The sequence below is a fragment of the Crassostrea angulata genome, chromosome 10 (assembly GCF_025612915.1).
Source record: "Crassostrea angulata isolate pt1a10 chromosome 10, ASM2561291v2, whole genome shotgun sequence".
Classification (NCBI taxonomy): Eukaryota; Metazoa; Mollusca; class Bivalvia; order Ostreida; family Ostreidae; genus Magallana; species Magallana angulata.
Window position 1 is genome coordinate 18,809,739 of NC_069120.1, and position 13,383 is coordinate 18,823,121.

A 13,383-nucleotide genomic window follows, 5' to 3' on the forward strand; every position below is an offset into this window, starting at 1 on the left:
TTATATAATAGTACAGTATTCTGCTAGCTTAAATTAGATATCGACGAGCATTCTAAGTGCAAAAAAGTCAACAAATTTAATGCTCCATATAAATATCGTTATTTTGTTACAGCCTATATTATGTTGTTATACTTTCATGTTAATTAAATACTGAAATCTGATTGGTTTAGACGCAGTTGGTAATCCGTTTTATTACCCTCTGCGTTAGCAACACACTAGGCAACGGGTAACACAACGAATTCTTACATGCGCGTAAATTATGCACGTACGGTTCGCCGTAGAATTCATTTTATTTCTATAAAAAAGCAGTAAAATTTTCTTTAAAAATAAGACATTCAGTATAATAAAATAAATAGTGCCTGTTAGGGAGGGTAACTGTAGAAATTGACACCCCTCGAAAACTATTGTCAACCTCCGCTTCGCGTCGGTTGACAATGGTTTTCTCGGGGTGCAAATTTCAACAGTTGCCCTCCCAAACAGGCACTATATTTATATAATACTGACCACGGCCATATACTATAGTCTCATTAACAGTACATTAGGACAATATCGTATTATAATAACGATTAAAACCAGCTCCTATATATATATATATATATATATATATATATATATATATATATATATATATATATATATATATATATATATATATATATATATATATATATATATATATATATATATATATATATATATATATATATATAAACTTTCACTTCCGAATTCAAGCAGGGGTTTGCTTTTATAGTCAGCCTACAGCAAAAATCGCAGACATGTGAGACTGTGACAGCCTTTTTCTTTAGGCCTGTAGGGGCCTAACGTTATATTTTTAGTTATGATTTTTATTATGTTTTGTCAACTTATAAAAACTTGGAACAGCAGTATGGAGTGATATACTTTACTTTAATATTGCAACAATAGAGCCCGAGATCTTTAAAAAAAGCATACAACGTTAACGTAAGGAAAATAGAAAAAGACTATAAAAGCAGACGATAGCGGAAGTTGATATACAGTAATCACGTGATATTTGACAACATGGCCGAGGAAGAGGAAAGCTTGGAAATAATTTTAAGTACGTTCTGTGCAAAACGTTTCTGTGAATTTAAAGTCGTCTTCATATATTGTTAACAAATGTGTTTTGAAGTTATCGATGGTTTTAGCATAAGTATATTGATAAACACTGACTCGACAACAGTCAGTAGACCAAAACGATAAACCCTATCTTGACAGTGATGACGATGCGAACTAACGTTGAACAGGTCCGATGTAATCTCTAAATATACCTACATAGAACATAGCTTCAAATCTTGATAAAGCAATTCAATATAGCATAATAAAGCTGGGTACTACTAAAGAGAAAACTCTAGAGAACTCTGACGATGTTTTCATTTTTAAAGTATTTAGAACCTATTTTTGCATTTTATATGATAAAAAAAGTTGTATTTTAGTCGAAATATATATTTAAAATATTTGGATTTAAGTAAATATTAATTATTTCACGCAAAACATCAAGTTGGGGGAGACTAAATTATTCAAAGGATCTCGATCCCGAGCAGTTTACAAGTCCATTAAAATTACTCTTTTTAAATTCTTTCAACATTTAATATAATTCTTGATATGGATTTTATTTAAGGTTAATTATATTTTATAATTTGTAGCGTTAGTGTGTTTATTCTCCGTTTGTGATTTGTTATGATTTTAATTAAGATACTGACTTTTTGCTTGTCGTCAACTTCAAATCTTGATAGTTTTACCGGAGTGTAATAAAACAACTCTTCTCCACGAATATGCATTTATAAATGGACAATCGAAAGAATATCCGAGATCCACTATGGCACAATTCTGGTGTGGTTACACATAAAGATACTAAGAGTTTCAGCTGGGAGGTGCCATCAAAATTAAAATTTACAACGATAAAACAGTCTGACAGAAATCATTTTAAACGAATTAGTTTGACTTACTAGTATTTCCCTACAGTCTCAAAAAGTAATGAAAGTATTCATTTAATCTATACTTTTGATCACTTGAAAGTTAATAACACCCCTTATATACAGTCTTTGCACGTACACGCAGTTTGTAGAAAAATTAGAAAACATACAGAGACCAAAATTCATGTTGATTGTATCAATAAAAAGATATGATAATATATTTGTGTTTTCAATAAATAAGGCATAATTAAAAATAACTTTTACAAGAAACAAAACATCAATTGTGAGCAATAGAACGATTAACTAGTCAATAAAATTAAATGGAAGCAAAGTCACGACACAGACAGATTGAAACATTAGATGCACCAAAAATGTGTCGAGATGTTGTCTCTTCATGGCATACGTCATAAAATAACCAGGGGTAGCATCAAAGCATAGGTCATTTGAATTTGTTGGACTGTACATAATAAAATTGATTGGTAGTGTTACCACAGACAAAGACACTAGAAATTGTAAATATTAATTAAGTGATATAAAGGCTTTAAAAATAGTGCATGGATTGCCTTTTCCTTACAGAAGAAATTAGAGGGGCATGTTCACGATTGTGGTCAAATTCTATATTTCTGTTTTAATTATATACAATATGCTTTGGGAATACATTTTTAATGATCAAATGAAATTTAAGAGTCATTCGTTAAGTAAAAAGCAAGATACATTTTTTCTGTACAATAATAATAAGGTACGTAAGTTGTTATATTTATAACAACAGAATATGATCATTGAATTGTGATAGCTTAATATATATTATGTTGTGTTTTTACGTGCATTATTATACCAATGGCTTTAGGTAACCTGTATATAGAAACAATGTCTAAATGACATTAGATCGGGATCGGAGTTTGACGATCACGCCGACTAGATTTCCTTCGGGAATTTGTCTTTAATTAGTTAAAAATCAACTTTAATGAGTTTATGTATGTAGTATTACAGGTTACTGAACAGATATATGCATAATAAAGCATTTATTAGCCCTTCTAAATGAAAAAAATCCCAGAGTTCTCTAGGGTTCTCTAGGGTTCTTTAGAGTTCTCTTTTTAGTAGGACCGTAATAAAGCTTCACAAAATCTATGTTTGAAAGGAATATGGAAAATGTTGCAAGTTTGTGTCAGACTACTTTTATCTGTGGGGCTAACTATGATTATAAAGACCCCTTCACAATCTCTCTTTCAGGGCAGATTGAAATACTATGCCAAAGTTATAGTATGTAGATATTTATATGACGTAAATGAAAAAATTGACGTTACGTCGTATTTCACCAAACTATGTCATTTTGGCCTACAAAATAGCAGTACCGCAATTACCGGGAAAGTCCATTGCTATAATATATGCATTATTGTAGTACACAGATTCATCAACTTGTCCACATGCTACTAAATTTGAAGCAGAGAAAAATTTTAAATGATACATTTTTTCACTATGCCAGTAGTGGTGATTCAACATACTCATACAGATTACAAAGATCTTAATTACCACTGTCAAACTTTATAGTTACATGTATAGCTCGGAATGGTCAAAAAAAGAGTATATCTTAATTTTGCTACCCATTGACTTTGGAATTCATTTAAAACCTGTATAGCCAAGTTCATTGAAATGCAATTATCTAAATTTTCTTTATGTTACAATGCAGACTCTGCTACAAATCCAGTAAATAGAGATGAAGACTGGGAAACAATTACAAAATTCTGTGAACAAGTTAACAAGGAGTTGGAGGGGCCACAAATAGCTATTCGTCTTCTTGCACACAAAATACAGTCACCACAAGAGAGGGAGGCACTGTATGCTCTAGCAGTAAGCTTTAATTTCTTCCATGTACTACAAACCTTGTATTATATGTGATATCTTTTATTTTCAGTAAATAGCAAGCAACCTCTATTTATCTATACTGCCAAGCAAAAGTTATTGGTTTTTTTTCTTCAAATTTCAGTCATTATATGCTGACTTTTAAAGAGTTTATCGTATCTGTCAGGATGACATAACTTTTTTTGTCAACTTTCATTCAGTCTAGTACTTACATGTACATGTACGGGTAGATGTACATAGCAGTGGGTTGAGAGGGGTGTGAATAATTTTTGCTACCAAAGTGACTGTCTAAAAATACTGGATAGAAGGATTTATTGATATATTTGAAGTAATGGAGTTTTATTTTCATTGCAGACTGTAGAAGCATGTGTGAAGAATTGTGGGAGGCGATTTCATTGCGAAGTTGGAAAATTTAGGTTTTTAAATGAAATGATAAAAGTGGTGTCACCCAAGGTGAATATTCATTCTTAACAATGTACATGTATTAACATGCAAAACATTCTTTTACTATAGTAACTTCAGTGTGATACTAAGAAGTCATGATTCATATTTTTTCCTTGTTATCTTTTGTATTTTTTTTTTTAATCACATTTGAATTTCCAATTTTTGATACTAAGTAGAATACCAATAAAAGATGCTAATTTGTACTAAATTTACTTAATTTCTATTTTCAATCAGTATTTAGGAAATAAAACTTCTGAAAAAGTGAAGAAAAAATGTATAGAACTTATGTACAGTTGGAGTAGGGGCCTACCACATGAAAACAAAGTTTTAGAAGCATACAAAATGTTGAAACAGCAAGGCATTGTGAAAGAGGACCCAGACTATATTGACAAGGTAATAATTTGAAAGCTAAGTTGTTTGTTAAATTTAAAGTGTGAAAATTTTAAATTTTGGATTTGCTCTAACATATAAAGGTTAGCTCAATTTGAATTTGAAGAGATATTTTTTAATTGTCTTCAAGTTGGATCTTAAAGGATCTAGGATAATTGTATTATAGAGTGAATTTATTACTTTTTTAGGATTCAGAAATTGTGAGTAAACTAGATGTAGACATGTACAATGACTAATATTTGTTTTCAATATGTGGTGGGAAAAATCTAACAAAGCTAAATAATTACCAAATATAACCGTTGATTAATCCAAAACATACAAACAAAACTCTACTTCCCATAAAAAAAAACTGCCTATGTACAAAAACTGTTCTGGAAATAAATTTTGAGTGTTTTTTTCCCTGTAGAAGTTGGACATTTTCCCATTACCTAAACCCAGGATGGCAACTTTTGAAGATGAGGAAAAAGCCAAGGTGAGGCCAAGATACTATGTAGATCAAAATGGACATTGTCTTATATACATTGTATCTTTGAATTTAAGTGCACTGCACATGTAGGTTAATCGCTGTACATAATGTATATCGTTGCAGTGAATTAAATTTAATGCTATTTTGTTTTGTTTCAGCTTCTTGCAAAATTACTACAAAGCAAAAACCCTCAAGATCTACAAGCTGCCAACAGATTGATAAAAAACATGGTGAAACAGGTTCGTTCAATAGCTACATGTACTCTTTTATGTGATTTTTTGCACTATGATATGTTTTACATGTACATATAAGAATGACATACTGTACATGTACATTTATGCTTGTAGCTTTAAGCTCTTAATTTATTTTGAATTGAAGGATGTAGACAAAATGGAGAGAACATCTCGCAGAATAAATGAATTGGAACAAATTAACAATAATACAAAATTACTGATGGAGATGTTAGACCACTATTCTCCAGAATCCTCATCAAAAGCAGACTTAGATATGATGAAGGTTAGAATACTTAGATGAAATGATACTAAATAAATGTCATTTGTTTCCAGCTTCATGAATGGTTAATGGTACATATTGATGTTGGTTATGGCTCAAAGTGACATTTACAGTTGTATTATTGATTTAATCAGATGTGAAGTTTGGGATAAATTTCAAGGGGATATGGATTATGTCAATTGAAAAGGATAAAGGATGTTTTACTAGTTCTATAGACATAGCTGTGTTTGTTCTGACTTTTTTCTTTGACTTACAGGAGTTGTATGATAGTTTAGAGAAACTGAGACCAAATTTATTTCGCCTTGCAAGTGATACAGATGAAAAAGACAATGAGGCAATAAGTATGTTTTGGTTTATTGTGACTTATTCCTAATCTACTTTAAATAGGGTCAGTGAGTGTTTTTGGATAGGAAAAGATAAATTCTATTGGCAAAATTGTTTAATCATATGTTTTATGGTAAGACCATGGAGGAGAGCACAGCATAAGTCATTCTGCTAAAAATTACAAAATGGATACATTTATAACATGATAAAAAAAAGAACATTTTTTTTATTTATAAATACACAATTATAAATCTGATGCCGCAAGTTTATAAGCATTAGTCACGGTATTTTGATTTACACATATTAATGAGGAGAGCTTGGTCAATCATTAGTTGCTTCTCAGGTATGATTTCTTCTTGTTTATTTTAATGCAAATAGAACTCTCTCCCCTTTTATGAAGCCATTGTTACATCAGAGTTCATGTTGGTATTTCAGGTTTATTGTCATCTGGTTTTCTTTTTTTTTAAATTTCTCTTAATTGAGAATTAACTACTAACAGCAAAATATTTTAAAATGTAGGTATCTTTTTAATGTTTGAAGTTCTTAAAATTTATTTTTACCTGTTCTCAAGAGAACCTGAAATAGGCAGCCATATGCATTTTACACGGAATTGTGGTTATGATTCTGAAAAAAGAAAATACAGTGTGTCAAAGGGAAGAGTAGTTCAAATTTGCTCTTCACCCTGGGTTTTTTTTTTCTCAAAATAATATTAAATAATAGAAAAATAAATACATGTATATATATTTTGTTTTGGTTTCAAGAAGTGCATGCAGCATTGAGTTTTAACATGCTATACATTAAGGCATATTTGTCTGTTTAATAATATTTTAATATTACGTGAAGAATTTAAAATTTATAGTGTCAATTACCTTCAATTGTTAATGCTGTAATGCTGCTGTTGTGAGCAATGTCATATATGTACATATAATTTGTTTTGAATTTTTTTTCGTGTAGATGAAATATTAAAGAGCAATGATGATGTAATGCAAATTATGGCACAGTATAAGAAGAAAGTGGGTGACAACCCAAATCAAAATGGTCACACATCTGGTAAGTTTGTGCACATGTGCTACAATCAAATTGTAATAAATATTTCAGGAATTATTGTATATGTTCTTGTGTAAAACTATGTTTGAATAATATTACATTGCATTTTATAAAATTATAAATGCATAATTTTGGAGATATTTTTCATCTACGTGTATTATGATCAAATAATTTATATTTAAAACAAAATAAGAAGTTGATTATGGAATTGAATTTAAATCATTAGACTAAAGAGAATTCTATACATATAATTCCATGCTATATAGATCCAGCTTCTTCATTACTTGACCTGGCAGGGCAGTCTCTCTCCTTACACCCTCCTACACAGACCAAAGACCCGAGCACTGAAATCCTTGATGAAGAACTCCTAGCCCTAGGTACACATCTTAAAACTTTCTAACCAACCTTGTATCAGTCCTGCTATACTGTGTCTGAAGTTTTATTTCTGTCAATTTTCATAGCTTTAAAATGATACATAGATGTACATGTATGCATCTCAAAGAAGAATGATTAAAATTTTGTTGAGGTAAAAGTGTCCAAAATTTTTCTTTGACTTGTTCTTTCTTTCTCTCCTGAGAAGTGACAAGAGTGAAAACAAAATTCTTACTGAGACTTATAATGGGAAAGTGTGACATCTTTCATCCACTCAGAACTTTTCGAAACACATTGTCAAATATCTCCCAGATACCATGGTACTTTTCATATTGTTTGCATTGCTACATTTAAATGCTGACAGACTTTTTATTTTTAGCCTTGTCATTCAACCAGATGTAGAGAAGACTTTTCAAAACATAAATCTATATCATTCTAGTTTGAACATAGAAGTATCTCTGAATATTTATATAAAACAGTGATGAAAATTTTAACAGAACCTTAAACAGTCCATCTTCAAACCACTGGCTATATTCTCTAAATATATTTCCAAAGTACTTTTTGTACACTTTACATGTACATGACCGTGTCTGTTCTAAAATAACCTGTTGATGTGTCCTCTTAAAGGTTTAGGTGATAGCAGCACTACTGGTAAATCAGAATCTCTACTTGGTGACCTGGATGATATATTTGCTGCTTCCTCAGCAAGCAGTGGATCAGTAAGTTCTATATGTGTATTTTTTTAAAATAGAAATTATCTTCAGTTTGTAAATGTACTGGTATCTGTGTATTTTTCACTGGTGGAATGCATGTTATACAGTACAGGGATGGGTAAAAAATCATCAGGAGGTGAGGGGATGGAATGTTAACAACCCTTCTCCCCAAAAAGGGAGTTCTTTTCATAAAGGGTCCAATTTTTAGTTACTTTTTTTTAATATAAATCTCTGTATGAATTCCCCTGTCACCCCCATTTTGAGTAAGCATTATATGTACACATGCATGAGATATGTATATAGTAAGTTTATTGAGGAAATCAAAATAATATTCAGTAGGCAATAGTTCTATTCTTCATCTTTAGAATAAGCAACATGCATTTTTATGATACAGACACAGACACAGCAAGGGTTAATGACTGCACCAGCCATGAGCAGTGCATTTCCTATGAGCAGTGGACAGCCAACATTCCAAAGTTTCAATCAGGCAGCTAGAGCTCCAGTTCCAAATTACTCAGTACCACAGCCAATGACAGGAAACTTCTCTCAGTTTTCATCTCCAATGTCCCAACCAGCAACTTCATTATTTACAAGTAGTGATTCAGGTACATGCTATTGAATTGTAGCTTTTTTTTAGTTGATAAAGAATAGTTTAGTGTAAGTGCTTATTAATCTATTAAAAATGTTTTTTTTTAGAAAAGTTAGCAAATTGATTTCAATATTTTGTTTGTATAATCCTATACATGTAGGTAATTTTCAAATGACCATGTAGAAGAGCAAATGTAAGATTTTTTCAGTGTTTAATTCTGTAACAGCTATAAAGTAAGAATTCTTTTAAGGTGGTATGGGACATCTGTCAATATAAATGTGGATTTAAGTACATTATAATTAAAATACTTTTACCAGTTTAAAATTTTCAAATTTTATAGTGTTTAACCAAGAAATAGCTTTTGAAAATATTTGGAGAGGTAAATATTGTAAAACCCTGATCGAGATTTGAACTCATGACTAACAGGTTCGTAGTAAACCCTCTAACCCACTGCGCTACCCTGTTAGGTGACAACACTAGGAAAGAAACTAATGATATAATTACACTTCATTTTATTCTTTATTTTGATAAACAATATGTCACAACATGGAAGTGTCATATACATGTACAACCTTAAATGGTCATGTAATTTTACTTGATAGACACATCAGTGTTCAGTCCAAAACCAAAACCTCCTACTCTAGAGCAAACACAGGGAATGAAAGATTTGGACATGTTAGGAAAAAATCTACTACAGCAAAACCTGCCCAAGAATATGCCATTAAAGCCTCAAGATACAGGGTATTTTGATTTTGTAGTTCTATAGAATTCTGATTCTTTTTCTTGTAATCAAGGGACATAGTACATGTACTAGTTGCCTACTGATTTGATTTTTGTTGTATTGTAGACAAAAGGTTCCTATGAACCAAATGCTGACCAAGACTTCCCCCCAGTCACTGCTGGCCAACAGCCTGTTAGAGAACCCTCAGGCCGGGGCACCTGCTCAGCTCCCTGTGTCCCAGCCCTCCCAGACTTCTACCCCCTCATCAACCCCTGTCAAGCAAGGCGCAGAGGCTCTCAACCTCACCGATGTATTTGTACCACTTGAATCTATACAACCAGGTGAAATTGCAGTTTCAGTTTTCACATAAAACAGAAACTTATAACATATAATAAGTTGCTCTCAAATATTACATGTATATAAAAAGAAAAAAATCCTAAAATCATGTACATGTATATTCATTAAAGCAATATGAGCTGTATTTTTTTTTTTGAATTTTACACAGGGACCAAGCCTGTTTTAACATTAATTTCAATGTAACCATATTAACGACCTTTCTATATTTATGGTTGCATTGAAATTAATGTCAAAACGGGCTTTGTCCCTGTTGAATTTTATTTTACTGCATAAACCTGCTAGTATGATAAATCTGCATTTAACTTAAACTTTAATGATAAATAAGGTTTGAAAAAATCCTTAATTTTTGTCAAAGAAAATATTTCTCTTCTAAGGAATATATAGCAAATCAATTTTTGTACAGGACGACAGTAATTCAATTTTGCTCCAAATAAGGCTTCTTAACGGCCTTTTCCACAAAAATATGGCTAACAGAAATTTAAAAACCATGATACTTTTGTCAATTTAGTAGAAAAGAACATTTTAGTAAAAAAAAAAAAAATTCAAAATGAAAAATGCAGCTCATATTGCTTTAAACTTTATTACAGATGGTACAGCTCCATTGAATGCTTATGATAAGAATGGACTGAAAATTGTAATACATGTAGCTAAAAACAAACCCCGTGAGGATGTGAAAGTCATGGTTGTATCTACAATTAGTACCAAGACAAATCCCATCAAGAACTTTGTCTTTCAAGCAGCAGTTCCTAAGGTGTGTTAAATCTGAATAGAACAAAAAATGCAGGTGTATTAATATACCGGTACATGTACTGTATATTTTTTTGAGAAATCTTCTACATGTGTGTTTTTAATGAGTAGCTGAAAAAGGATGAAGAACAACATTAAAATATATACAATGTAATTACTTGTTAAGTAGTGCATAATGTGAATAGGATTTTTAAACACCTATATTACAATATACTGTAAATATGTGATATAATTATGCAAAGACATGATAAAAATTGGTCTTCAATGAACAAAAAATTGAGTTTGTTGTGTTAATAGGTGATGAAGGTCAAGCTTCAGCCCCCTTCAGCCACTGACTTACCGGCTTACAATCCCATCCTCCCACCAGCTGCCATCACACAAGTTATGTTATTGGCCAATCCACAAAAGGTATGATGACACTGACAGGGCCTTTATAATGACTATGATAAGAGGTCGACTGTTTTCGCCATTAAATATGTGCCAACACAAAATTGATTTATATATTTGTTATTAAGTCAGTATGCTCTATTTTCTTCAATAAGCATTTTGAAATTTGTTGACACATGCTGCATCACTTTTTCTCTCTCCATTTTAGGAAAAAATTCGATTAAAATTCAAGATTACGTACAATGCAAATGGAGAGAATCTATCAGATGTTGGAGAAGTTGACAGTTTTACAATTTCATAATGTTAGAACAAATACATGTGTAGTATTTATGTTTTCATTGTGATGGGAAAAGTGCAAGAGAAATGATTGTTCTTTAAATGTGAGTGATGATTGAAAATCTTTGTCTGTTAGAACTAATGTGTTTGTTTTGTGAGGTTTCTGTGTCTTGTTTTTATTTGCTTGGTGCCTCTATTGTGATTCACTAGTATTCAAGCAGTTTTTGAAATGTTGAAATGTGTTTTTAAAAAAAAAATGATGTCAGAGTGAATAACAAGTATTTAATTGAATATAGAAGTGTACATGTACTTGTACATGAAAGGTGAATATTGTCAATAAATATGTACATGTAGATATACTTGTAAATGAGTCAAAAGGTTGCTTTTCATGTTAAATAATGAGATATTTACTGGCAAATTTTCAACAGTTTTCCTCTGACCAATGGTACATGAATTTATTGAGCATTGCCAACCTCAAACATTCATGTAAAATGACTATGATGAGAACAAGGTTATCAATGCATTTATCAATACAATAAAAAAAAACAATTACAAAGAGATTTTTGTAATACAACAGATCCTCATTTTAATTATGTACATATACATGTATGTATATTTTTTGTTGGCTTTTTACATACTATGTTTCTATTAAATGTACCTGCCATGAATTATTTTAAACAATTCAGTGTATGAATAAGACCATTTTAACAAGAGCTTGGACTTTGGGTAGTTGTGTCAAACAGCAATTTGATATAAGCCTGTCTAATTCTTTGCTGGCCACTCGGTCATAGCTCTTTGTGAAATCAACAAGGTTTGACTAGTGTTTGAGCCAAGATTACAAATTTTTTGGATATTTCACTTGAAACAACGTAATTTTTACTTCTTTTCTTGATGCAAGAACAAGATAATTACATTCTACCAAAAGTCCAACGTCTTGTTAAAATGGTTCTAATTTAAACATTTGACTGATGTTGCTTGCAACTTTTCTACAATATCTAAACAAACTTTACAACATCGAGGCATTTTAAATTTTCATATTCATAAAATGGAAACATTTATGAACATTTTTCCAAACAAAATTTATCAATGTATTTTAGTAAGACACTATACTACGTCTGAGATTTCTATTTCCATACAGTTTTCTAAATAAATCCATTTATCAGTCGAGAACAGCTTAGAAGGTTATAACGAGAAAAAGTTTTTGTTTTTTGTGGAAAATTGACTAGGATTTTTCAAAAAACTTTGACAATTTTAAACATAAGCATACATATACTTTCATGTCATGCAATACATAACCTAGTTACATTTTATTTTGAAGCTGTGTCGATAGATGAGGCATTTCAGTACAAAAGTCTTCAAGTCTTTTCATTCTAGTGAAAAACATAGTTTAAACACAAAGAATTTATTTATGAATATAGAATATGTGATAGAAATGGAACCTTAGACAGAGCTAGTATACACACATTAGTTTGGGGGGAAACCCATATAGCACTGAAATGATATATAATCACCTGCTTTTGATTCATGTTGAGTGGTATTTAATAGTTACATGTACATGATTTTAACTTTATGGAATGATTTGACAATATTTTTCTACAATGCATGTAAATTTTAAAGGTAATGTTTTAAATTTACCATTACATTTACTCCTTTATTTGATGATTTCAGGGGTACAAATTTATTGATATTGAATATGTAAACTGTAGGTTATAGAATTGGTTAAACTCTCACCATTGGCTTAACATATGATACAGAGGGAATATTGTACACAACTGCATATGTATAAATTATTTGTTTATTTTTGTTATGAAATGACAATAGTAAAAAATGATATACTGTACATGTGAACATAAATAAATTCTTCATATGTAATTTTCACACGTACCCCACTTGTTTTCTGTTCAGTGTGGTAGATCTAATACATGTACATTTGTATATATGTGTATTTAAATGAAAACATTATACATGTGTATACATTTGTACTAAATGTTTGCAAATTGCAAACTCATTGCTAACCTTTTAGGCATTTGTTTGGTTTGATCTTAGCAAGTTTAAACCAATCGAAAAGAATTCATGGTCCAAAACTGGATTTGAATGATATCAGTTATGTGCTTCATATTTGACAAAAATACTATTCAATGTCACTGCAATTCCTTTTCCTAAAAGCTCTGTGAAGATATAGCAAAGAGGAGAGAATATATGGTCTGGCCTTGGGATCATGAAGCAATTTCAGGCAGTTATAAATT

General features: G+C 30.9%; 1 protein-coding gene across 1 annotated transcript; it reads left to right on the forward strand.

The window, feature by feature from the left end:
- The first annotated feature begins 972 nt into the window (after positions 1-972).
- LOC128166677 (ADP-ribosylation factor-binding protein GGA1-like) lies at positions 973-13,015 on the forward strand. Its single transcript, XM_052831981.1, has 17 exons — positions 973-1,075; positions 3,619-3,779; positions 4,146-4,244; positions 4,470-4,628; positions 5,032-5,097; positions 5,250-5,330; positions 5,470-5,607; positions 5,861-5,945; positions 6,883-6,978; positions 7,242-7,352; positions 7,975-8,066; positions 8,455-8,665; positions 9,252-9,390; positions 9,497-9,711; positions 10,315-10,478; positions 10,772-10,882; positions 11,070-13,015. The coding sequence occupies exons 1-17, from the start codon at positions 1,039-1,041 to the stop codon at positions 11,160-11,162; spliced, it is 2,058 nt and encodes a 685-aa protein (XP_052687941.1). The 5' UTR covers positions 973-1,038; the 3' UTR covers positions 11,163-13,015.
- The last annotated feature ends 368 nt before the right edge of the window (positions 13,016-13,383 follow it).